This window comes from Leptonychotes weddellii, chromosome 16, assembly GCF_054177405.1.
Source record: "Leptonychotes weddellii isolate Sample4059 chromosome 16, ASM5417740v2, whole genome shotgun sequence".
Lineage (NCBI taxonomy): Eukaryota > Metazoa > Chordata > Mammalia > Carnivora > Phocidae > Leptonychotes > Leptonychotes weddellii.
In genome coordinates, this window is record NC_138384.1 from 38,819,953 (window position 1) to 38,847,476 (window position 27,524).

Sequence of the window (27,524 nt, forward strand, 5' to 3'; positions counted from 1 at the left end):
CAAGCAGGGGGAGTGGGAGAGGGAGAAGCAGGCTTCTCGCAGAGCAGGGAGCCCGATGCGGGGCTCAATCCCAGGACCCTGGGACCATGACCTGAGCCGAAGGCAGACGCTTAACGACTGAGCCACCCAGGCGCCCCCACATTTCCCTTTTAAATATAAGAAACAGTGATGAGAGAAAGTTTTTTAGAGTTGGTATGAGGTATAAATTAGCCAAGGAAACTTTAATTAAGAGATTAAGTCCCAGGGCAAGAAAGAGGGCCATTTAGGCATCTATTTGTCAGACTGGTATTTGAAAAGGACTTGAGGACACCATTATGTCTCAGTTAAACTGACTATCTGGGACCTATTTGGGACATGAAAGTTCTGTTGAATGCCTTCCAAGAGCCCAGCATTGTGCATTCTGAGAAGTGAATTATGTGCCTTGGTTACTATCAGTAATGCCTAGAACTCTGAAAGAAATAAGGTGTGTCCTGGCAAGGCCTTATATTGTGGTCTTAGTATATGTAGAGCCATGTGTAATACTGATTTATATCTTGGGTGTATGTGAGGCAACAGACTTTTTTACCCTGAAGGGAATACTTTTTAAGCAATGGACCAGTAGTCTGTAATGAATGTAAAGATGGAGCCATTTGTTGGCTGGGACGTCCAATGCTAAGGTGACTGCCTGAAGTTTGCCCAAATGCATTGTCCCTTGGGTCCTATCATTTATGAAGAAAATCCTGGCTAAGGGATGGGAAACAGCAATGTTACACCGAGTTCTATCACATAAGATGGTTAGCAGTGTTATCTGTATAGTCTACAAACTCTCATTACTATTCAGTTGATCCCAAAGGCTCCTAGGTAGTGAGGGCATCAGAGGGAGGGGAGACCTTCTCCAGCACCATGGCATCTGGCAAAGGACTGAGGACAGAGGAGTCCAGCTCTCCTGCAGGAGGCATATGTTAGCCCAGATTTGGCTCCATCCTGTCTTAAGGAGGTCTCAGTAGCTGTGTCAAGCTTGTGAGGCACTGTTTCCATGGCCCAAAGCATAATGAGAAGCTGGGTATGGAGGGTCACAGCTTCAGGGTCTGTGAAAGCCTTTCTTTCTAGGAGAGCCCAGTATATAGCCAGCCCCTGGTTGTCTTAATGATGCATAGCATGAGGCCAAGACGAGCAGTTTCTTGCATCAGAAACTCATCATTGGATAGCTTATGGCCATCTTAAGTGGTCCACAGACTCCAGGAGGCATGAGAAGAAGTTACCAAAGCCTCTCTGGTGAAGAAATTTCTGAGGGCACTAACAAGAGTGACTGTTGATTTTAACTTGGAGACTTTAAGCCATTTGTTGAAGAGAGCCCCATTTAAGGAGGGCTAATTTATCCATGGCAACATCAATTAGATAAAGTAAAATTTATAAATGAGGACTACAGAACCCCAAAAGGACTAAAACATGTTGGACTTGTATGTCTGTAATGAGTGTGTCAAATGAATCTCCTTGCAGGGGAATGCCAATGTAGTACCATACTCATACTCCTAGAGAAAAGCAGATACAGTTAAGATTTTATTTGCAAAGTTTGTGATGACAAAGCTGTTGAGGTACCCCCTGGGTAGCCTGGAAAAGATTTATAATGTTCCTGTGGAGGCAAAGACAAACTGCAAGTGAGAGGCTATGGAAATAGGCATTAAACAGGATATGTTAGCCAAATCTGTAAGAGCCAAATATTTACCAGTTGTTGATTGAATAGAATCATTAGTTTTAATAATACTGGATATTGGGTATGGGGCCTCTAATGGATGGGACCACAGCATTAAGGTTGTAGTAAATTCACCATGAGGCATCATTCATTCACTTTATGTACTTATGTTTTATTTATATATTTATTTATGTATTTATTTTCTTCCAGGTTTAAGGCAGGCAAAATTAGGCTGTCAAATGGAGAAGTAGCAGGGATAATCACCCCTCTATAAATTAGTTTATATAATACATTTTAATCCATGGAAGTTCCCGTTTTAATTTATATTGGGTCATATTACAATTTTAACTAGGAGTCTGTGGCATCCCATAGTATCAGGCCAATTTCCCCACCCCCAACACCACTGGCTTGTTTTTTTTTTTAAGATTTTATTTATTTATTTGACGGAGAGAGAGAGCGCGCACAAGCAGGGGGAGCGAAAGAGGGAGAGGCAGGCTCCCCACTGAGCACGGAGCCTGACGTGGGGCTCAATCCCAGGACCCTAGGATCATGATCTGAGCCCGAAGGCAGACGCTTAACCAACTGAGCCATCCAGGTGCCCCTCCACTGGCTTGTTTTTAATTTAATTAGCTTCAAACTAAGTTTTTTTTTTTTTTTTAAGATTTTATTTTATTTATTTGACAGAGAGAGACACAGCAAGAGAGGGAACACAAGCAGGGGGAATGGGAGAGGGAGAAGCAGCCTTCCCGAGGTGCAGGGAGCCTGATGCAGGGCTAGATCCCAGGACTCTGGGATCATGACCCGAGCTGAAGGCAGACGCTTAACGACTGAGCCACCCAGGCAGCCCCCAAACTAAGTTTTTAAAGTGGAATCAACCAGAAGGTGAGAATGTAAGGGAAATGATTTTCCAACACTTCTCATGTACACTAAAATTTTAGGTTTCTTTTTTGGACTACAACAGGCTCTTCGCTGTTTACAAGGTGCGTTGGGAAAATGTCAGGTCTCCTTGTTTCTCCTTTACTCTCACACTACTACCACACTCATGAAACTTCTGACACCCAATGTGTGGGAGTTTTCCCCACTCCAAGCAATTCTGTAACACCAGCTGGGGGCCTACAATTTAACTCAGTTCTGACACTATCTACCTGGAGATAGCACCAGGTCTCATAAGGGCTCAGTCTCACATGACTGTCCCCCACCGCCAGGCCCACAGATACTTCAGATAGCAGTCACAAATCTAGATGACTTGTGGTTCTGACCCATCAGCTATAATGTGGAAGTTCCCAAGATGCCCTCTTAAGATTTGATTAATTTGCTAGAGTGGCTTATAGAACTCAGGAAAAAGTTTACTTGCTGTTTACCAGTTTATTATAAAAAGATATGATAAAGGATATAGATGAACATCAAGATAGAAAGATAGGACTAGGTCTGAGATGATCCCGAGTGCAGGAGCTTCTCTGTCCTGTGGAGTTGGGGTGTGTCACCCTCCTAGTATGTGAATGTCATCAACCTGGAAACTCTCCAAACCCCGTCCTTTGTGATTTTTATGGAGGCTTCCTTAATAGGAATGATCAATTAACAACTCCGTATCCAGCCCCTCTACCCTCTCTAGAGAGCTGGACTTCAGAGAGGCCCATATGGCAAGGAACTGGGTTACTGTCTGGCCCACAGCCAGCAAGTGACTGAGGCCCTTAGTCTAACCATGTGATCTTGCAAGCAGATCCTTCCCTAGTTGAGGATCAGATGAGACCACTGTTCTGACCAATACCTGACTACAACCTTGTAAGACCCTGAATCAGAGGACCTAGCTAAGCCCTATCTGGACTCCTGACAGAGAAACTGTAAGATAATAAATGTGTGTTGCTTTAGGCTACAAAGTCTCTGATAATTTTTTAGGTAGCACTAGATAACTAACACCTAGGATACTAAAGACCAGTATTCATAAATGTCATAATTCAGTGTTTCTCATTACTATCTGTTCTATGAGGATGATGCTTTGTTTCAAGGCTAACGATTACATGTGTGATCCACATCCAAAGTCCACTCTTGTCTGCTCATCAGAATTACTAGGGATGTTTGAACCCTTAGCCAGAGCTAATCAAACAGAATCTCTGGAGCTAGAACCTGCTGGAATGTATTTTTTTAAAAATTCTCTGAAAATTATCTTTTTTTTTTTTTTAAGATTTTATTTATTTATTTGACAGAGAGAGACACAGCGAGAGAGGGAACACAAGCAGGGGGAGTGGGAGAGGGAGAAACAGGCTTCTGGCTGAGCAGGGAGCCCGATGTGGGGCTCGATCCCAGGACCCTGGGATCATGACCTGAGCCGAAGGCAGACGCTTAACGACTGAGCCACCCAGGCGCCCCTCTCTGAAAATTATCTTGCCCAAGAGATTTATTAACTACAAAGGAAGAAATAGTACCTTTAGAGTGGAGAAATCTAAGCATCTTAACCATGTGATCAGTGGTGACATCACCAACAAGACACATCAACATCGTGTATCCTCTGGTATTATGCTCTGAGGATATATTACTTCTGTGGTATTAATGCATAACCTTAATGTAATCAGAGAAAATACGGGATCAAACCCAAACTGAGGAATATTCTACAAAATAACTGGCCAGAATTCTTAAAAAAAAAAAAAAGTGTCTAAGTCATGAAAGACAAGAAAAGACTGAGGAACTGCCACAAATTGGAGGAGACAGAAGAGAAATAACAAGTAAATGCACCACAGGATCTGGAATCAGTGGCAAGGACTATAGTTTAATTACTAGTATGTATCTATGTTAATTTCCTGGTTTTGATAATACTAAGTTTATATAAGACGTTAACATTAGGAGAAACTGGATGAAGACGATATAAGAACTGTTTTTGCAACTCTTTTAATAAATCAAAAATTATTTTGAAATAAAAACAAACAAAAAGCCTCTACTTGGGAGTTTCTCACAGTATTTACTTTTGCTCTTCAGAAGCACAAGTAACAACCTAGACACTTACTTTCACTTTGGTGATAGCCAAAGGACTGAGCTGGAGGAATGACCGTAGACCAGATCAGGGTGCCATCTTATCAGAAAACAGAAACACCTGGAATGCTTCCTGCATTTTGAAACATTTACCCCCTTTATTTTGTTTTTCAAATTACAAAAGTAATATATGTTGTAACAAGTAAAACAATACAAAGATAAATAAATTAAACAACTGCTTATTTTTCCCTTCCGCCCACCAAGGTAACCAATGTTAATTAACACCTTGCTGTATATCCATCCATACTTTTCTTTGTTCACAGAAACATACATGCATATATATACACATACAGTTTTATTTTTTAAAAAATAGATTCATATACATTATTCCGCAATTTTCTCTTTTCACTTAACAATATACCATGAACATCTCCACAAATTAGCAGAGTTCTAGCTCCCCACTGAAATAATTTTAATCACACATTTGAGATATCATACTGGGTTCATTTATATATTTTTTTCTATTTGGCTTTCATTTTCCTTGACTCCCTCATAACCAACCTGCATCACCCACCTCCCCCCAACCCAATGTATACTCTTCTATACTTTTCTTCATGCATAGAAAATCATACACAAACATACATGGATACATGTTTTTCACTCAAACAGCTAGAGGAATTTTGTCACTGATTTAAAAAACAGGCTCATATTTTACACACTTACCTGTACTTTTTTTGCTCAAGAAAACATTGTGGAATTCTGTTCAAATCCACTAGCATAGTTTAATTTGTCCACCTTAATGGCTATATAAACATTATATGGAATGGATATACTAGTTTCTCCCCTCTTCAAATTTCCCTACTGATGGGCATTTATTTTGATTCTAGTGTTTTATTGCCAGTAGGAACAATTTTATAATAAATATACATATTCATCTGTCCTTTATGTATTGGGGTTTTACTTCTAAGAGAAGATTCCCCGAAGTGGCATAAATATTTTAAGTTATAATAGATGTTGCCAGATTGCTTTTCAAAAGAGCTGTAATTTATGTTTCCGCCAGCAGGGTATAAGAACAACCTTTGTTGGGACAGCAAAAAGCATTCCTGCCATTTTCTGTCAGTTTGATTGCATACAGTTATCTCATTATGACTTTAATCTGTATTCCCCAACAACTACCAAGGCTATACATTTTTTGATGGTCCCACCAGCCACTTGGATTTGCTCTTTTTACAACTTGTCTATTCACATTTTCTGCCATGTTTTGCCATTGAGTTATCGCTTTCCTGTCAATCTGAAAAGCACTTCTCTGACTGGCTTTGCAAATATTTCACCCAAAATTATAATGTATTGACTTTGTTGATGGCACCTTTTGCCATACAAAAGATCATAGTTTTACGTAGTCAATTTTTTCCTATTTTTTATTTTTATCTAAGTAGATTCCATGTCCAGCATGGAGCCCAATGTAGGGCTTGAACTCATGAACTGAGATCAAGAGTCAGAGGCTTAATGGACTGAGCCACGCTGGCACCCTATTTTTTATTTTTTAATAGCTTTTATCCTGTGTTGATAAAATTAATCTCTTAAACTGTACGTGTAGTCTTTCATTTTCCTTTAAGAACTTATGATTTACAAAATTTAAATCTGAAATCCACCTGGATTTTTTTTATATGGTTGGTGCTGCTAGTCCAACTTTACTTTCTTCCTGATTAAAAGCCAATTGTAACAACTCTTTTTAAATAAGCGATTCCTTTCCCCTATGGTTTGAAATTCTAGCTTTTCCATATATGAGAAAGTTCATATACACTAAGGTCTATTTCAGGATATTTGATGCTGTTCCATTGATGTATTTATCGGTTCCTTTGCCAATACTTTATTAAAGTGACTTCATGTTATATTCCAACATCTGGTATGCAATTTTCTTTTTCATACTTTTCTTGTTTAGATTGTTAGAACAAATGTTTTTCCATAAGGACTTTAAGATCATTTCACATAAGATTAAAAAAAAAAAAAGGCACAGACATTTAGTGTAATTCCAAAAGAAGTGTATATATGTTATTAGATGTTTACAGAGAGAAGCTTTTAATTTCTATACTGTCTTCTCAGAAAATTGTCTTTTAACTCAAAACAATTACTAGTCTCTTCATTTATTGATATACAATCATATCATCAGCAAAAAATTTTACCTTTTTTATTGTTTATACCAATTATTTAATTTTATTTTCTATTGCCTTCATTGGAAACTCTAAGACAATATTTAGTAAAAATAGACAGCAGTGAACACTTTTATCTCTAATACTATTAAATTCTTAATCTTCAAAAAATCGTTTTAACATAATATATGCTATAGAGTTTTGGTAAAGAGAATCTTAAGTGGTTATTATATATTACAATTTAACTTACATGTTTGCAAAATTCAATTAAATACCTTCCAGCATCTATGATGGCATCTTCTCTTTCAAACTGTTAATTTTATTGATGTATTTCCTCTTACTGCATTGGCTCTGCATTCTTGGAATAATTCTTACTTGGTCATTATAATACATCATTCTTAGGTATACTGCTGAATTCTATTTGCTATTATTCTAATTATAATTTTTTGTTTCTAAACTCATGAGTAAGACTGGTTTGGGGTTTTCTTTTTTCCACTACTTTGGTTTTGGTGTTAAAACTTATTCTGACTTCATAAAATAAATTGGGGATCATAGTCTATGGGCTGAAATATTTCAAATAACACTGGTATTACTCTTTAAAAGTTAGATGAGGGGCACCTGGGTGGTTCAGTCAGTTAAGCATCCGATTCTTGATCTCAGCTCAGGTCTCAATCTCAGGGTCATGAATTCAAGCCCCACGCTGGGCTCCATGCTGGGCATGGAGCCTACAAAAAAAAGTTAGATGAAACTAATTATAAAAACACCCCCATCTGGGCCTGGAGCATTTTTCAATCCTAGATCTTTAATCACTTTTCCAAACTCTTCAATGGTAATTGTTCTATCAAGTTTCTACTTCTTATTGCAATTTTTCTAACTTACATTTTGCTAGAAAAACATTTATTTCCTCTTTTAAAAGCATGCTGATTTACAGTTGTAAGAAATATCTTTTATCATTCTTTTAATCACATCTTTATCTGTGATTGTTTCTTTTTTTTCCAAGTTTTTATTTAAATTCCAGTTAACATACAGTGTAATATTAGTTTCAGGCGTAGAATTTAGTGATTCATCACTTAAACACAACACCCAGTGCTCATGTGATTGCTTGCTTTCTCATTCTGGATCAGGCATTCTTATAGCGAGGCAAATCTTGCACAATATGGCCATTTGTTTTATTTGGATGACATGGCAGCTCAGGGAAGCAGACTTTGTTCAAAGACTGGAATGATGAAACAACTTGGGTTTTAGTGCCCAGGACATTCACAGGGAAATTGATAGGGAAGAAAAGTGGATGTTGCTGAATTAATTTGCAAAAAGAAAAAATAAAAACAGAAAAATTTTCCTTCTTTGGTCTCTGCATGAAGCATTTCTGAATTATAAGACTCATATAAACAGTGTCTTTCCTACTAATTTGCTGCAAGGCATGTTAAGCAAGACTAAGAAAACAGAAGAGGTGCACAATATACCACAGCCACACTACTTTTTGTCAAATAATGGCTGTGCTGAGTAATCAAGTTTATGGTATTTTGTTCATCCAATATTAGGTTGTGAAACTATTCCTTAGCTTTGCCTTTTTAACATTAACAAATGTTATTATCATTATTTTTTATATTGTTAAGACAGTAAAAGACAATGGTGATATTTAGAGTGGAAAAGTTGGTGAATGGCATTCTACATACTACGTGACACATATGCTTGATATTCACGATTTACATTAAATTCACATTTACATTTCCAAAATATAATGCTTATTATGTGGCTCACGGTGGAATATACCAGAATATACCAATTCTCTTCACATATATTTTGTATGCTGTTGTCATTCCATTAACATATTTTTAAACTTTCATAAGCCAGAGTAACCATGTTTGTTTTATAAAGTATTTTCTATAATCTTTGTATAAAAATTTCTATCACAGTTAGAACGACTTCCCTTATGGTAAAACATTTTGTCCAAATTCATTAAATCAATGAGATTTCTCCTAAAAATGAATGCCTCCACATATAATGAAATAGGATACCTTGATTAAGGCTTTCTCACAATTATCAGGTTTTAATTCCTATAGGCATTCTTTCTGGCATGAATTTTCTGATGTCTACTGAGGTTTGGCTTCTGATAAAAAGCTTTGCCACATTCACTGCATCCATAGGGTTTTTCTCCTGTATGAGTTCTCCAATGTTTATTGAGGCATGACTTTTGGCTGAAGGCTTTCCCACATTCTCTGCAACGATATGGTCTTTCTCCTGTGTGTATTTTTCGATGTACATTGAGGTATGACTTCTCACCAAATGACTTCCCACATTCACTGCACACAAAGGGTCTCTCTCCAGTATGTGTTCTTTGATGTTCTCTGCGGTGTGACTTCTGAGTGAAGGCTTTCCCACAGAAAAAACATTCAAAGGGTCTTACCCCAGTGTGAATTCGCTGATGTTTAATGAGGGTTGACTTATGTGAAAAGGCTTTCCCACAGTCAGTGCATCCATATGGCTTCTCCCCAGTGTGACTTCTCTGATGCCTAATGAATTCAGACTTGTAGCAGAAGGCTTTCCCACACTCGCTACAGACATGGGGTTTCTCTGTAGGTGGAACCCTCTTACGTTTGTACACAAGAGAATTGGTTACTGCTGGTTTATACATAAGTGCTGGGTTGTGGCTGAAAGCTTTCTCACAATGACTGCATTCCCAGAGTTTTTCTCCATTAGGTCTTCTATCATGGTTTGTACGTTGTAACAATTTCCCACATCCACAGCACTCATCTTGTTTTTTTGAATAGCTTCTCTTAAAACCAATAAAATCTAAATTATGGTTTGCACTCTTTCCACAGGGGTCCCAGTTTGTAGGGTTTTGAATTGAAGGAAAAAGATTAGTGCTCAGAGGTGATATTTTCCCAAACTTATTGCTTTCATGGCTTCTTTCCTTGGGCAATGTTTCCTTGCTGATGAATGCACCTTGTTTCAAAATCATGTCTTGTCTTTTCCTCTGGACATTAACTTGACAAATGTTTTCTGGAGAAAACACAGCAAACCTTTCTTTATTCTATTAATATGATCTAGAATAAAATTACTTGAGAAATACCCTAAGAATTTAAACAATGCACAATACATGAACAGAAAGCATGAACCATAACTAAATGCAGGGAAGGGCGTTGTACGAGTACAGAAGATTCACAACACTGGCACTAATGAAATGGAGTATGTCAGAGGGTACAAAGTAATAATTTTGAAGAAGATGGGATATTGTAGAGCAGTGGTTGACAAACATGTTCTTAAAGGGCCAGAGAGTAAATTTTAGGCTTTGTGGGCCATATGGTCTCAGTCAAAATTACTCAACTCTCCCATTGTATTTGACAAACATAAGACAGTATATAAATGTAAAGGCATGGCTGGGTTCCAAAAAAACTTTATTTACAAAATCAGGTGGCCAAACTATAGGCTGTAGTTTGTCAATCCTGTTACTGAGGTGTCATATAGAACCTTGCTATTCAATGTGTGGCTCTTGGGGCGCCTGGGTGGCTCAGTCGTTAAGCATCTGCCTTTGGCTCAGGTCATGATCCCAGGGTCCTGGGATCGAGTCCCGCATTGGGCTCCCTGCTCAGCGGGGAGCCTGCTTCTCCCTCTCCCACTCCCCCTGCTTGTGTTCCCTCTCTCGCTGTGTCTCTGTCAAATAAATAAATAAAATCTTTAAAAAAAAATGTGTGGCTCTTAAAAGAGGGAAAAGAAAGGCAGCTGATAGCCAGGTTACTATGGTTTCAGGAAGGTTGATGAGCGTAGTTTAATGATGCAAAATACATCTTAGAGGGCACCAGAATGTGATGGTTAGGAGTACTGGTTCTGAAACCTGACCACATAGGCTCAAATCTCTGTTCAGTCCCTTACTTTACTATATGTTCTTAGATAAGTTTCCTAACTTTTCTGTGACTGTTTCATTTGTAAATGGGGTAATAAAGGCTGGATATCTCACAGGTGTTGTAAGGGTTGAATGAAATGATATATGTAAAGGGCTGAGAACAAATCTGGCACAGAGTGAGCACACACATTGGCCAATAATTCTAGTGCTGTTGCTGCTACTACTACAACCAAGGTGGATGAACAGTGGATGGTAGTAATTTCAGAGACATCATTTTGGGGAGAAGCATGAAAATGACTTGAATGTTTTTGGGGTTCATGTAATATTTAATTCAATTATGTGATTACAACACCAAGCGTAAGTGGCATAAACAGATTGGGAACAGATAGCACTGACTATTCTTGCTAAGCCCATGACTCTTGTGGAGAAGCAGAAGTTCAAAGGCATCCTGAAGAGTAGGTTACCAACACTTGGGGTGCCATGGGTATTGTTGGGATATTTTACAGAGCTGATGGGAAAGGGGCAGTTATTCTGAATGTTAAATGAAAACAGTTAAGATGGGCCAAGCTCAGTCATGTGCTTTACTGCCCCGCTGTCCTTGGTTACTTGAAATTTAATACTTCCTCCTCTTGGACTTCAGGAAACTAAAGGACTAAGGGATAAGGAAAGGATGGGAAGTGAGAGTGTGGGTATGGCCGGCAGGTCTGGGGCATTTTACCTGGAAACTGTGAGAACAGGAAATAGGAAGGGACCAGCCGGAGCGGGAGAATGACAGAAGCTTATTTGTAAGAATGCCTGAATGTGAAAGAGAAGGTGTACTGAAAACCTTAAGAGACCAAGGATTCTAGAGAAAGGTCAATGGAGCAAGAACACAGGGAGAGATGAGATGAGGAGGAGAAGGAACACCTGGATAAAGGAGGTGGGGTGCATGGAGGATGAAGGGTCATCAAGAAGGCTAAAGCTCTCAGGGAAATGTCTCCAGCTGCTTGCAAAGCTCTAAGGCTTTTGAGAGCTGGACTCTGAACAAAATCCCAAAGGTGCCAGCCTCCCATAGTACCTCTTTTGCTGGATGTATACTTACCCTGACAGTGGCAGCCTGAGCATGCTGCCTCACAAATCCATGGTGCTTCTTCCTGCTCCAGCTTGAGGATCACATATGGTTTAGTGCCTTCATAACCTGTTCCAGGGAAATGATCCAGGCCTTGGGCTGAGCTCCTTGGTCTTCAGGGCCACTCAGGCAGCATTAAAGGCTGCACAACAGATATTGTACTTGGGAGAAGACTGTACACACACCTTGTCCAGAACCCAAAAGGAATTAGTAACCCAGGACCACTGAACCTCAAGCCAAATTAACTGAGGCAGCACAGTGTAAGAGTCAGGAACGCAGAATGTGCAGCCAGACTGCTGGGGTTCAAATCCTACTCTTGGCCCTGTATGTACTAGGTGAGTGACACTGGGCAAGTTACTTCGCCCATCTGCCTCTGTTTCCAAATGTGTAAAATAGTGGTACTAATAGTACCTACCTCATAAGGCTCTTAGGAGAATTAAATAAGTTAATACTTTAAAAGTGACTGAAATAGTGTCTGGCACATAGGAAGTATTTGGTACTTCTGAGGCTCTAGGTACCTCAGTTACTTTTAGCAACTGAAAAAGGAAAGGCGGTCATTCACGCATAATCTAAATTGTGTGGTGGAGCTGTTCTTACCCACTGAGACAAGGTTGCTGTAGGTCTCCAGCATCACATCCCGGTACAGTGCCCTCTGAGCAGGATTCAGCCTGTGCCACTCCTCTTGAGTGAAGCCCACTACCACGTCTTTGAAGGACACAGGTCTCTGCTGAGGATGAAATGGCATTGAGTCATGTGGGAAAATGTAGCCAGGGGTGGATGGTATGGAGTTTTTATGTTTCTAGGTCAGAGCTTATCATGATAATTTATCTATCTAGGATGCGCTTACATTCCTGGCTTTGGGCTATGTATGGTAGGGAAAATAACAATCACATTGGAACCCACTGTCATATACACTTTGAGTCAACATATATTGACTGAAGAAGACCTGCTGTGTGTAACCCACTGCTGGCTGCTGGAGACATAGTCATGGATGGTTCCTGACCTCAAGGAGCTCACAGCCTGGCAGAAGGCAATATGTAAAGCCATCCAGGTGAAAGTATATGAGCTATGGTGGCAGGACATCTAGGTTACAGAAAAGTGTGAATGATCCATTAAATGTTTCAAGGTCTAGCAAGGCTTCAGAGCTAGGGGACATGTGGAGTTGAGCCTTCTCTGCAGAAAGATGGAGAAACTGCAATCCTTGCAGACAGAGCAGCATGAACACAGGCATGGGGATAGAACAGTGATTTTAAGGGCTGCGAGGCTCTCAGTAACAGGAGGAGTATAGAGGGGCGTATGAGTGATGAGATGATGGACTTTAAGACAATGGAAAATCTATCAAGGGAGAGGTGTGTGTAGAAAGCACATTCTATTAGGCATGTGGTAAGTTTCTTGATCCCATGTCAAGTGGTACAGCGGTAACTCTAAGCAGACTGAAAAGTTAAGAATATACCTTGTATCCCTAGAGGAACCACTAAAATCATAGTGCAAAGAGATGTACTGAAGTAAATGAAGTAAATGAATTCCAAAAAATATTCATTTAATTCACACAAACACACACGTAAAGAGAAGAAATAGAGGAACAAAAGCACATGGGACAAATAAAAAACCAAATACTAAAAAGATACAAATCCAACATAACAATAATTATACTTATATTCAATGATAGTAAATTATAAATTAATATATGACTGAACACTCCAAAAGGCAGAGATTGTTAGGCTGGATTAAAAAAGCAATGCTGGGGTGCCTGAGTGGCTCAGTTGGTTAAGCGTTTGCCTTCAGCTCAGGTCATGATCCCAGGGTCCTATGATCAAGCCCCACATCGGGCTCCCTGATCAGCGGGGAGCCTGCTTCTCCCTCTCCCTCTGCCACTCCCCCTGCCTGTGCTCTCCTGCTCTCTCTCTGTGAAATAAAATCTTTTAAAAAATAAAATAAAAAAGAAGTGCTGCCTGTAAGAGATACAAAACTCACAGATAATTTGCAAGTGAATGGATACAAAGAGAAATGCGGTGGGTGACCTGGAGGGAAGTGAAAGCAAAAACTGCAATAATGCAGGTAGAAGATGGTGTTCGCAAGTGGGACAGTAAAAATGAGACAGAGAAGGACCATTGTAAAGAAGAGCAGAACCTGCAGCTTAACTGGTTGTGTGGGGGTGAAGGAGGGGTAAGGGTAACACCCAAGTATCTCAAAGCCAACTGGGTGATGGTGAATCAGATATGAGAAAAACAGCAGAAACAAAGAGGATGTGTTGTTAGACATGTCTGGGGACACATGGGTGGAGACACTTCGCATGCAGCAGGATGAACATAGAATCTTGTATCAGAAGAAAGATCAGGAAGGGAGCTAAAGCTCTGGAAGCAGCAGCAGAGAAGCGGTAGCTAAAGTTGTCAGTGTGGGATCTCTCTGCAAGGAGACAGGATGAGCAAAGTGTCCAGGCCAGAGCCCCAAGGAACCCTAATAGATTTCAGCTGGAGACCCAAGAGGACTTACAGGTACTAACCTAAGAGGGCACCTGTGATATTGTGATATATTAAGAAATATATATTTGGTTTTCCTTCCTCGTTCCTGGAACAGAGCTTCTTAAACCCTTATAACTTCCTGAGTAACAGGGGTAATAGGAGTGTCTTTTGTTATTCCTAACAAGCCTCAGTCAACAATACACAAGTTTATGCCAATGACATGGAGGAAGGGGGCTAGTTGCCAGAGGAACTAACCATATGATTAGAGGGCTGGAACTTTCAGCCCCCTTTTCTACCCTGCCCAACCTCCGGGTCAGGGTGGGGGTGGGTGGGTGGTACCAGAGATTGAGCTAATTACCAATAATGATTTAATCAACGATGCCTACATGATGGAAATCTCATGAAAACCCTGAAGAGCTTTCAGGTTGGTGAACACATCTGGGAAGATGCACACCCCAAACTCCAGACAGAAGCTCATGTGCTCAGGACCATTCTGTACCTTGTTATCTGGCTTTTCATTTGTATCCTTTATAATAAACCTGTAATAGTAAGTAAAGTGTCTCCCAGATTTGTGAATCACTATAGCAAATTATCAAAACTGAAGAGGGAGTCATAGGAACCCCCTGACTTATAGCTAGTTGGTCAGAAGTTCAGGTGACAACCTGAGATTTGTAATTAGCATCTGAAGTGGGGGGGGCAGTCTTGTGAGACTGAGTCCCTAACTTGTAGGGTCTATGCTAACTCCAAGTTGAACTAAGTTGTAGGACACCCAGTTGGTGTCCATGGAGAATTGGGAGAATTGTTTGGTGTAGGGAAAAAACTCCCCTATTCCTGTGAGTAGAGGAAACAGTACCTATGATATATCTTCAAGTGACTGTAAAGAACTGAACTTTCCTCAAAGAGAGGTCTGATCTTTGCACTCAGCTCCTGGGAGTTAATCTCTAAGCCCCTGCAATGTTCTGTTTGATAAGACCGTCTTTGTTTACCTGGAGGCCTTGGGCCACATGAGATAGTCTAACAATGTGATTTCTGGTGGGGGCTTTGGGTCACAGGCATCAGCTCAACCTCAGGAGGAAGCTGTACATCTCTTTAAAAAATGTGGGGTCCTACAGTGGCACCTGAGCAGTAGCCCAAGCAGATAGACCTGAAGGCAGGACCTGGCACATGAGACCCTAGACCCATACAAAGGCCATGTACATAGGAGGTACCAACCAGATATCCTCTCTGATGTCAGAATAACATATCATGGTAGTGGGAGAACAGCAGTCAGTCTTTTACCACAGAGCATGGGGCCTGGCTCAGTTGACAGGCCTGGGTCGGTATTTCCCAAACAGAGCTAATTGGAGTGGGAGGGAATGGGATGGGATGGGATGGGAACAGAACAAAATAGAAAAGATGTAATTTGACACCCATAAAGGCATGTCATTTTCACCAAACATAGGGATGAAGAGGAAAGAGATGGAAGAAACATTAAGGTTGTAAAATTACCATCACTTAGTGACTGAGTGTGAGAATGGGAAGGCAGGGAGAAGTCAAGGATATGGTCCTGGCTTGTCCAGTGGGATGGTACCATCTCCTGAGATGGGAAACTGTGGCACAAAGAGGTTCAGAGACTTGTGCAAGGTCATACAGACGGTAAGGTCTGGGATTCAAACTCAACAGTCTGGCTCCAAGTCTGTGCTCTCACCCAGTACATGCTGTTGCCTTCTGCACAGAAGGGGGCAAAAGGTACAGTCTACTTTAGCAGAACAATCAGAAAGCATCTTCTGATTTCAGCCTCAAAAAAGTCACCTGGGCCCTTGGCCAGAAAAGCTTTAGTCAGGTGGGGAGAGAGGCTGCTGGGCTCAAGAAAGAGGATATGGAAACATCAAGAGCAGGAAGTCACTACAAGAGATGGAAGGAGGCCAGGGGAGAAAGGAAAGGCCTTTGTGGTTTGGAAGTGGTGATGGTTTCTAGGGTTGGAGGCACTGACAATGGTTGTAGGGACAAGGGAAAAGATGTGGGAAAGGGGAGAGGATGGGTCTCCAGAAAGAGATGTCCCTCCTGGAGGGAAACCTCCAAAGAGGTGGAAATGTAGGAACTCAGGGGCTGAGGCGGAGTCCTGTCAGGACGCAGGGAACTTCACCATCATAAGACGGTGAGGAAGGAAGGGGGAGCTGGGAACTCTTCACACCAAGACTTCGTGGGGACTAAGATGTTCACTGTTTGCTGCCAAACTAGTAAAGACAGTTAAGGGAATGACAGTAATTTAGATAATGGACAGCTCATCTGTTCCTCAGTCTAGATCAAGGACACACATACCCTGGACCAAAATCAGGACTTCCATAAATGGGGAGGAATCTTCCTGCCCGCTCCTTTTGAAAATAAATAATATTTGATTTTCACTTTCCTCTAACTGAACTTTAGTATTTTATTCCATTACACATGTGGCTGCAAAGCACAGAGGAGTTAAAACTTCCTGCAACTCTGACACTGATAAAAAACATTAACACTTCATTGGGAAACTAAGTCATGATGCTTCTGGTCACCTCGAAATCCAGGAGTTCTGTGGGGCTAATACTCAACTCCAAGGGAAGAGCTGAACCACTGTAGAAAACATGCTTCTACATTGGTTAGTTATCGTTAAGAATTTTGTCCTCTCTGCCAGTGCTTCTCACACTTACAAGAGCATAAGGATCACCGAGAGCTTGTTAAACATAGATTCCCAGGCTCCACCCTCAAATCACTTGATTCAACCAGGTCTGGGGTGGGGCCTGCCATTCTGTAGTCTAACAAGCTCCTTGGAGAAGCCCATGTCCTGGGACCACACGGTTAGCAGCAGTGTTGCTCTACCTCAGCCATAAGAAGGCCCCTCAGGGAAATGTCTTTAGAAAATGCCTTGGAAAGCTAGTTTTCTCTTAGAAATAACAGCAAGCTTCCATCCTATGGCCAGTGCAAATCATGGGCTGTGTTTGCCTTTTTGCTGGGCCACCAGGAAGACCACAGTTATAGACTCTTGTTGGACTGTTTCGTATATCTGTATTCCAACAAAGAAGGTTCCTTGCATCATTCCTTGTAATATCAAATTTGGAAATTCCCTGAATGTCATAAAATGGAGGGCTAGTTAAATCAGTCATATTCCATGCGTAGGATGGAGCATTATGTACCTTGTTTAAAAAAAATGGTGTGGGGGCGCCTGGGTGGCTCAGTCGTTAAGCGTCTGCCTTTGGCTCAGGTCGTGATCCCAGCGTCCTGGGATCTAGCCCCGCATTGGGCTCCCTGCTCCGCAGGAAGCCTGCTTCTTCTTCTCCCACTCCCCCTGCTTGTGTTCCCTCTCTTGCTATGTCTCTGTCAAATAAATAAATAAAATCTAAAAAAAAAAAAAATGGTGTGGTCCCAAACTAATATGTACAATCTCTAAGGTATTTTATTTGGGAAAAAAGGGGGTAGAGTAGTACGTATAATAAGGGTCTTGCCATTGTATCTATGTGTAGATAGAAGCTGTGATGTTCCACTCAAATCCCCCTGAAGGACTGAGGTATTCTCCCAGCTGTTAGAAGACTGGCTACTGCAGGCTTGAGACCTTTTGCAAAGTGCCCTTAGTCAAAGGGAGCTACCCACGCAAATTTATGTCCCCTCCCTGGGGCAGCCTACACCAGTGACTGGTTGATTTCAGAATATAAAGGCCTTCTTCTCTCCATTCAAGACAACAGCAAGGGCCATCCCAGCTCCAAAGCATCTTGTAAGGTCAGCTGGTGCCTCTATTTAAATCCCTCTGCCTAATCCTGCTTCCTTCGCTCCTTATAAGTGTTCTAAGAGTTTCCCTAGTAAACCTCATGTGTGCAAATCTCCCACCTCCAAGTCTGTTTTCTGAGAACCCAGCCTGTGATAAAGTATACATGCTTGAAATGCACATATTTTTTCTAGAACAGTTTCCCAAGAAGGGAAACTTGGCTACTTTATGTCACACTTACCTGGTACTCAATCATTTTCTGCTGTTCTTGGAAAAAGATTGGAGTCCTGTGAAGACAGAGATTGGGGGGAGGAGGATGGAGAAAGAGAGAACAGAGCTGTGAGGGACCAGGCCCGTCTCGGAACTTGCAAAGTCCCTACATAAATCTTGTACAAAAATCCATGCTTGAAATCACTGTGGTAAAAGAAAAAAAAAATGGTGCCATTCAATTCAGAATGTGAATGCATAAAACAGACCTCCCAGGAAGTAAAAGCTGCTACCAAGTAAGAAGTAAAAATTTATTAAAAACCAAAATCTTTAAAACTTAAATAACTGTCCCCATGGGAGATGGAGCCAAATTCATGCTGAGTGGGATCACCCCTGCAGAACAATACATTTTCTCTGAAAGGCAAAAAAGGCTTGGGTTTTGCCTCTTATTTACTTTTAAAGTTGCACTTGTTCACCTACCGGTGTTTATGAAGTCCTATATTTGGGATGCTTTTTCTATAATAATATTACCATTAAAAAAGTATATACTGAAAAAGTATATACTATAACTTATTACAAAGAACTCAAAGCAAAATAAAATAACTGTATAACATCAGTTAAAACTGATGGTTACTTACACTGTGGTACGAATGATTACTGAAAGGCTACACCTGGTTATTTATCCAGTGTATTATTAAATGTTGTTGTTAAAAAATATTTTTCAACAGATGAGAACAAACAACTGTTATTTTTAATTAAGATGTTTAATTAAAGAGATAACTATGTGGCTTAAATTATAAAAGAAAAAGGGTAAATCATAGATTAAGAATGTAACTATTTTATGACATACTTGAATGTTTAATGGTAAAATCATCAGTGGGATAACTCATGGTTTTAAAACTTATATATTTTGTGGCTGTGTCACTGCAATTGGAAAAACCTGCTAGTGCCCAGATCCTGATCTCTTCCACTGGTTTCACTAAAAAGGAACTCGAGCTCCTTGGAAAATGGCTGAGTCCACATCTGGAGCAAAGAACACAAGAAGCACCTCTGTAATCCTGAGTGCCAGAAAGCAAAGACACTTCTTCAGGGATAGGTGCTGGCAAGGGGGCAGAGGAACCAGCCTCAAGGGCTCCAACCATGTGAGGAGGAGTGGTAAGAGCAAACTGCTCATATCTACCAGAGCTAAACATGAATACTTCATGGTCTAGGAATTCCATATGAATGCATATGTTCACAAACATTTAGTCTACAAAAACTATGAATTTGTAGTGAAATTCAAAAATCAAAATATTAACTTTTTTCTCTTAAAATAACAGGTACTGTAACTAAATAGGACTAGTAAAACATGGAGGCTCCTAATTTCCAAAACACCCATACATTAGGAAATGTGGAACTAAACTGGTACAAAAACTAATAAAGAATGTTTAGGTTTTTCTTTTTTTTTTTTTTTTTAAGATTTTATTTATTTATTTGACAGAAAGAGACATAGTGAGAGAGGGAACACAAGCAAGGGGAGTGGGACAGGGAGAAGCAGGCTCCCTCCCCACGGAGCAGGGAGCCTAATGCGGGGCTCGATCCCAGGACCCCGGGATCATGACCCGAGCCAAAGGCAGACACTTAATGACTGAGCCACCCAGGTGCCCCAAGAATGTTTAGGTTTTTCACTCACAGAAGTGAGAAACCTTATAAAGAGGTCTGAAAATACTGTGCCAATAATCAACAGCCTGGAATTAAAAATCGACACTCAGGAGTGACAAGAGCTTTCACGCATAGCTGATGGGATTGTCATTTGGTTCAACCATAAGGGAAACTGGCCATATCTACTAAAAGCTTCCAGGTGGTTTAGTGATTAGCAGAGGACACCAGATTCAAGGGGAGAAAATTCTTTCAAAATGAATACATTCTTCAGGGCGCCTGGGTGTCTGTCGTTAAGCATCTGCCTTTGGTTCGGGTCATGATCCCGGGGTCCTGGGATCGAGCCCTGCTTCAGGCTCCCTGTTCTGCAGGAGGCCTGCTTCTCCCTCTCCCACTCACCCTGCTTGTGTTCCCTCCCTCTCTGTGTCTCTCTCTGTCAAATAAATAAATAAATAAATCTTAAAAAAAAAAAAATACATTCTTCTAGCTTTGTTTTACAGAAGTCTTTTCTCATTAATCTATTGACAAATCATCTTTTAAAAAAGGAAATGATTCTAAAGTGCTGGAAAGATTAAGAAAAAAAAGAAAAAAAAGTGCTGGAAATATTCTCTGTCATGATCTGGGTGGTGGGTACATGAGGATACACATATGGAAACATTCATAACACTATAGTGCAAAATGAGTTAATGATTTACTTTTCTCAGTGGACAATAAATATCCACTATCTCTCTTTTTTTTTTTTTTTGCAATTTTTTTTTTGTTGTTGTTAATATCCACTATCTCTTAATTGTATGAAAATGCTTCGAAATATTGTACAGGTCAGAAAGCACAGTTAGTATAAAACAGGCATTTAGCTATCAGGACTGAGCAGTGAGCTTATTATGCCTTTTATTTATTTTTTTTAAATTTTTTTATTGTTATGTTAATCTTATGCCTTTTAAAAGATTTTTTTTTTACCGAGGTATAATTTACATATAATAAATGAATCCAGTTTAATTGCATAGTTCCATGAGTTTTGACATATGTATTCATTCACCCACATAACTCCCACACAATCAGGATATGGGACATTTCCAGGAACATCCTGTTCACAAGATATAATAATGAATTTGTCTTAATGGTGTTAAAATTAACTACTTAGATTCCTGTCTCTTCTATAGGAGAAATAAAAAAAGTGATTTCCTTGAATGTTAAATAAAATACAGATACTTCTTTGCTTAACTAATACATTAATCAAGTTATACCAGTAAGTCAAAAAAGTAGTTAAAAAAAAGTATGATCTACTGTTTGAATTTCATTTATATGAAGGTCAGAAACAGACAACCCTAACCTATGTGATAGCTATGACTAGGCACTGCTTGGGAGGGGTGGGGGAAGGCTTTGGGGTGCTGGAAATGTTCTCTATTATGATCTGGGTGGTGGGTACATGAGTGTGCACATATGGAACAATTCATTAAGCTACACACTGTTCTCTATGCACGTTACACCTCAAGTTAAAAAAGAATCCCCACAATCCCATTATTTAAAAAATACATGTGTACAAAAGCTTTTGGTATGAAATACAATAAAATGTTATTAGTGCTTCGATTTGGGTTGAAACACACACACACACTTTTCATTATCTATATATCACTGTTTCACTGCCTTTTTTCATCATGAGGGAAGCCCAGGAGGGCTTTAAAAGGGGGAGGGGGGATCTCTGAGAGAACTGAACCGTCCACCAGGGACTGAGCTGGAAGGAAAGGCCTGCAGCCCAGCAGACTGGGGCAGTTAATCCAGCTTTGATAACTAGTCGATTCTCTAAAAGAGTACACCCCCTCCCTCATTCTCCTGGATTTAGCTACTCGCTTGGGCCTGTTCTGTCCATGGCTGCAAGGTGCCAGCCGAGTGGTGGTGTGGCAAATGTGCTAGTGAGTGTGTGTCCAGAGGCCTGTGTTCTGGCCCTGGCCCTATGACCTGGGAAAGTCACTTCCTTCACCTTTAAATGAGATGGCAGCATCAGTGGGTGAGAAACCACTGGTAAGAGCTGGATGAAAAATAGGATATTTATATAGTATCTAAATATCACCCCCCCCAGATATTTATTAATTATAAAATGAAAAATTGTAACTCTGCCCTGGAGAAACCTGGCAGACATCACCTTACCAAGTGATTAGTTAATATCACAAGTGATGGGACACAAGTCATGTGCCCCCTGATATGATGCACTATGATGGGCACAATATCCCTTCTGTGATATTCTGCCCAAAATGCATACTTGAATCTAATCACGAAGAAACATCAGACAAAATCATGTTGAGTGGCAGTAATACAAAATAACTGGCCTATACTCTTCAAAAGTGTTGACTTCATGAGAGACAAAAAGACTGAGGAACTGATTCCCATTAAAGGAGACTTTATAAACAGGTATGTCAACTAAAGGTAGTCTGTGATCCTGAACTGGATTCTGGAATGAAAAAAGAAATGTTATTATGAAATGACATTATTGGTTCACCTCTGAATAAGGACTGTGGATTAGATAATGGTATTAAATCACTGTGTTAAATGCCTGATTTTGAAAATTGCACTATGGTTATATAGGAAAATGCTCTCATTCTTAGGAAATGCACACCGAAGTATTTTGGGGTAAAAGAGCATCATATCTGTAACTTATTCTCAAATACTTGAAAAGAAAAGGGTAAAAATAATATATATTTATAATATAACACATATATACATATACAGAGACAGCATGAGAGTGTAAGCGTTTATCTGGGTGAGTGTAGATGAAGGATATATAAAAACTGACAGTAATATCCCTGCAAATTTTTCAAATAAAGTTTAATTAAAAAAAAAATCTATAGCTATAGTAGGTCTGCTGCCACCATCACTCTGAGAATCCAGGGACTTTTCTGCCCCTTAGTCAGGATGGAATGAACTCCCCATATTCCCAGAGGCCAGGTGAGGTGGCAAAAATGACAAGGCTACAACTTCGAGTCCAGAAACTGCCGGTAAGAGTAAGGAAGTGGGCTGGCTATATCATATGCTACAAGATGGTAGAATGCACTGTGTTGGACCGATGTCTCCTTCCCTTGAGAAAACATGCCTATCTCACTTGGCCTTCCCTGCTTCCCCCTTCACTCTGTCTCTCTGAATCTTGGGACCCAACCCTCCCCCTAGCATGGAGGGTCCCTGGAAGGAGTGACACCAAGTTGAGTCTTGCTCAGCTTCTGGCTCAGGGATGATGCTATTTCCTGTTACTTAGCAGTCTTTGCTCTGGCAAGAGGTCTTGGAACCTAGGTGCTTCCTTCAGAAGAGATTCTTGTCCCAAGTTTTCCCTCTCCAAATCCAGAGGGTCTTCAATCTGGCCTGCTTGTCCCTCACAGCTCCATCTCTCCACAGTAACTCACCCTCAGCTGCAGCCCCAGGCAGGGCCTTCTGTAGACTTGACCAAGGTCCTGGGAAGCCCTGCTGTCAGCGAGGTGGCGGGACCCACAGGTATACAAGGTACTCAGGTAACCTGAAGATAAACAGACCCCATGATAAGAGTCATCCAACAGTCCCTCCCCAAATACTCTCTGAGGCCCAAGAAGAAGAAGCCTGCAGAGGACTATGTAGGAGATAGAGCTGAGTGATGGCTTGCTTTGGGTTTGGGGCAGGGGTATCTTCTGGAAGAACTGTGAGCCTCACATTCACTCAGAGAGAAGTTTGAACCAAGCAATTTCTCTAACCAACTGAGGGGAATCTAGGCCAAACAGTTTACCTCCCTGGGGTTGTTTCCTTATGTGTGAAAACAGGAATGATAAATGATAAAAATAATTTTAAAAAGCCCATTTCTAGAGGCTTTCTGTAAGTTACCTCATTTAATACATATTCAGGTAAGGCTGAAAGGGGCTGAATTATGAATTAACACCTGTTTTCCCAGATAACTCAGGTTGGATATGAGAGACAGAGGCTTCTCTGCCCCAGAGTGAATCTACCAGATGTTCTAGGTTCCCTGAGAAAGACTCCTTTCAGAATATCCTACATTTGCTGAGCCATTGTGTCTTAGCCCCAGGGCAGGCAGCCCCTACAAAGACTCTTTCAAGCTGCCTAATTCAGGTCTCTGCAGTCAAAAGTCAGTCTCTAAAAAGCTAGACATTTTGACAGGGAGCTCTGAAATTCCCCTCTGAATATCTACAGAGAAGAGCCATCCTCAACTCGTTAACTTCCTTAACAGGACCCTTATTCCAAGTCTACTCCAAACCCACAGCGTCCAATTCACTGTGCATACTTTTGGCTTCTAGAAGCACTAGCAGAAAACAGGCAATCTCAAATGGTCAAGCCAGGGCTACAGGTCAGAATTTTGTTCTGGTGTTTGGTTTTAGAGTCTCGGACAAAACTTCATGGTATGAATGTTTTGCCCTCAGATTATTTCTATGATTCCATTTAAGTTCAAAAATGGACAAAATTAGTCCATTATATTAGATCCAGAGGTGGAAGTGAGTACTGACTGATAAAGAAGGCTTCAGGGTGCTAGAGATGATGTATATCTTTTTTTTTTTTTAAAGATTCTATTTATTTATTTGACACAGAGAGAGACATTGAGAGAGGGAACACAAGCAGGGGGAGCGGGAGAGGGAGAAGCAGGCCCCCCGCCGAGCAGGGAGCCTGATGTGGGGCTTGATTCCAGGACCCCGGGACCATGACCTGAGCCGAAGGCAGATGCCCAACCGACCAAGCCACCCAGGCGCCCCGATGTGTATCTTAATCTTGGTTGTATTTATATGATTTTCCGCAATGTAGAAATTCCCTGAGCTGTACCCTTAAGATAAGCATACTTGACTGTATGTATGTTATACCTCAGTTTTTAAAAAAGAGTATTTAATGACCTGGAAAAATGTTTGTTGTACAAATAAAATGAAATAATCTGGATGCAAACTTAAAAAACTTTCACGCACAGCCACATACTGCCTCCCTCTTCCTATCCACCCCCCCCAGTATGAATGTTCCATCTATAAGAGTTCAAAAACATGCAAAATTAATCAGTGATGTTAGAAACTGGGAGAATGGTTCCCCCTGGCAGGGTAGTAACAGGGAAGGCATATCATGGGGGCTTGCAGGGTGCTACAATGTTCTGTTTTCTGATCTGAGTACATTACCCAGGGGTGTTCCTTTTGTGACAATTCATTGAGCTGCATATTTATGTATATCTCTGTATGTATCTTATATCTCAGCAAAAGGCTGATGTTAAAAATTTAAAAAAGAAAAATTACTTGTTCCCAAACCTGGCACTGAACACACCATAGATGATGAAGGAAAACAGCCACGAGAAAAAGAAAATGTCCTTAACTCCTAACTCATCCAAGCTCATGACTTCTGCACCAAAGCAACTACATGTTTTTGATTCTGTGCAACTGAAAACAGAGGCTATCTGCTCTAAAAACTAAAGCTTGATGTGTATGGCTTCTGAAAGTTATTTACCTGCCTTACCTTTCAGCTTCCTTTGTTTCAGAAGATGTTATAGTTACTGTGCTTTGTCTGGGGACTACAGAAGGATCAAATATAATATTTTAAAACAACAAAATATGGTTTTGGCATTTCACCCTTTTATTAAGCTAATGGTCAAAATCTTATTTCCGTTTTATTTGTAATCTTGTCTCAGCCCATCTTAATTACCAGTAGTTTGACTTTAATTTCAGTGAAGAGCAGTTTCTAAAAGTAGCTTTAAGTTCTGTTTTTGTGGTTTTATCTTTATTGAATTATTCTACCAGGATATTACAAGGAACAGATTCAAGGAGGTCAAACGTGTCATGCCTAAAAAAATACAGAGCAAGGCAAAAAGATTCTTAGAACACAGTAACTTCCAGATCCAGTTTCTTTTCCTTACATAATTTATTTTTCTTTTTTTCTGCAGCCATATTGAAGTATGTGACATACCTTATTGAGGTATGTGACATATAAAATTTAAGGTGTACAATACCATGATTTGATATATGTATATATTTCAAAATAATTACCACAATAGGGTTAGTTAACACTTCCATCACCTCACATAATTACTTTTTGTATGCGTGTGGTGAGAACATTATTTTTAAGTTAAGCCTAGGTAAAAGTATTTTCCTAACACCCTCAAAGTGTTCCTTTGACCAAATCTTTTACAATTATCAGTTTAGATACTTACTCAGTAAGTTCTTTGTTTTCTAACCACAGGCAAAGTCACATCCATCCTAGCTGCCATGGGGTCAGACTAGATTTCCAGAAACCAGACTCACCCTTGGGATGTTGTCACAGATGGATACGTCATTACCGTTGCCAGAAAGGGCCTTAAAGGAAACATTAAAAGAAATATGCACTAAATCCTTGGCAAAAGCAATAGAAGCCACATTTTTATTAACATGGTACTTCAGGTAAGTTTAACACTTAGTCTTTTCAAAGCACTTTCATTAACGTGGGGAACAATCAAAAGGGGAAGAAGGTTTCAAAGAGTTTTGATGTGGGCTTTTGCGGAGGGACTAGACTGAACTGAACTGACTGTTCCATCAGCTGGAGAGTGTTACAAGGGTGAAGTGTGCTCCCATTATGCAGGGTTGCAGCCTCAAATCCTTAACTCTCCATGCCCAACCTCTAAATTTCACAATCCTTCTCAACACCCATTAAGCTACCTACTCATAGACATATATAGTGCCCCAATCTACAACAAACGTTCTTGTAGTCACCGATATCCCTGTATGTCCAAACATGACCATCAAAGACTGCTAGTCAGTGACTACAAGGCTCACTGATACGTTCTGATTGCCCAACAGTGAATTACACAGATCCCGAATCATGAGCCCATACTGATCTCCAATGATATCCCAATGAGTGACTATCCATTGCTGACTCCCAGTCCCACCTCCCCCCCAATTATTGACAGTCCCAATCACTGACCCCCACTGATCCCTGTGTTCTCCATTCCCTGATCTACAAAAGTCCAATCACTAATACCCTCAGATTGCTCCTCCCATCCATGATCTAAAGGAAGTCTCAATCACTGATGGCCTAAAGCATTTCTCTAAACACTGGTCCCCATTAACCCCTCCCATCACTTAACCTCAAAGTTTCCACAATCATCACTTCCAGGTACCCAAACAGAACTTAGAACCTCCAATCACCGACCCTCTCAGGCTTCGAACATTGAGCTCTAATGCTGTTCAAATCAGTGTTTTTGAAGCACCCCACTTGGCAGCAGACCCCTGAAGACCACTATAAACTGATCACCACATCACTTGATCACCAATCAAGAAATCGAGAACCCTCATTTATTGATTCCCAAATACTCCCAATCCATCTTCACAGACACTGCCGCCGACTCCCACAAACCTCCACCAGCCACCACAGACCCCCACGAGGCTCCCACGTCCAATCACTTAACCCCTTCAGTACCCTCGTCTCTGACCCTTACGGGCACCCATGACTGACCCAGTCGGGCCACCGTAGTCGTCCGATCACTATCCTACAGAGGTCTTTAATCTTGACTGTTCCTCACACTGACCTTTCCCATTTTTCCTGGATCCGCGCCCATAACCCGAAATTGATCGCCGGACCACGGCGCCTCGCCGCAGTATAATCGCTTCCCATCCCAACTGGCCAGTGCGCAGACTCAGTCGCGACTTTGAGGCTGTCGGCCGCCACCTGGCAACCTTCCAACGCACAGGATTCTGGGTTTCTGAACTTTAACGGGAGGTATGATGGCCGCGCCCTCTCGACATCTTGTTGGGGGAGGCCATGTTTAAATCTGAGCCGTACAGCGGTGATTAGGCCCTTTGT

The 27,524-nt window shown here is 40.8% G+C and overlaps 2 protein-coding genes across 10 annotated transcripts in view; one reads left to right on the forward strand and one right to left on the reverse strand.

Annotated features, from left to right (window-relative positions):
* Positions 1–4,770: 4,770 nt before the first annotated feature.
* On the reverse strand, positions 4,771–27,375 carry ZNF793 (zinc finger protein 793). Of its 9 annotated transcripts, none has more exons than XM_081807563.1 (7): positions 27,250–27,375; positions 25,991–26,041; positions 23,147–23,256; positions 18,154–18,326; positions 12,336–12,465; positions 11,712–11,807; positions 4,771–9,789 (listed from the first exon to the last, which is right to left on the reverse strand). In XM_081807563.1, exons 4-7 carry the CDS (start codon positions 18,166–18,168, stop codon positions 8,837–8,839), a joined length of 1,194 nt encoding a protein of 397 aa, XP_081663689.1. In that variant the 5' UTR covers positions 18,169–18,326; positions 23,147–23,256; positions 25,991–26,041; positions 27,250–27,375; the 3' UTR covers positions 4,771–8,836. The 9 variants fall into 9 exon arrangements, with proteins under 9 accessions (XP_081663689.1, XP_081663688.1, XP_030881977.1 ...); XM_081807562.1 differs by having other exon boundaries at positions 23,147–25,532; XM_031026117.2 differs by having other exon boundaries at positions 18,154–18,199; positions 25,900–26,041.
* LOC102748329 (uncharacterized) overlaps positions 27,323–27,524 on the forward strand; it is a 51,924-nt gene continuing 51,722 nt past the window's right edge. Inside the window, exon 1 of the mRNA XM_031026091.2 lies at positions 27,323–27,440. The gene's annotated coding sequence lies outside the window, so the exon portion shown is untranslated. The remainder of the gene's footprint in view (positions 27,441–27,524) is intronic.

Bases quoted from the DNA above. Each gene is read 5' to 3' on its own strand.
- ZNF793 (XM_081807563.1), bottom strand. The intron at 11,808-12,335 runs GTAAGAACAGCT...TCCCTGGAACAG, and splicing joins CAGCAACCTTGTCTCAGTGG to GTTATGAAGGCACTAAACCA. The intron at 9,790-11,711 runs GTAAGTATACAT...TGTTTTCTCCAG, and splicing joins CTCAGGCTGCCACTGTCAGG to AAAACATTTGTCAAGTTAAT.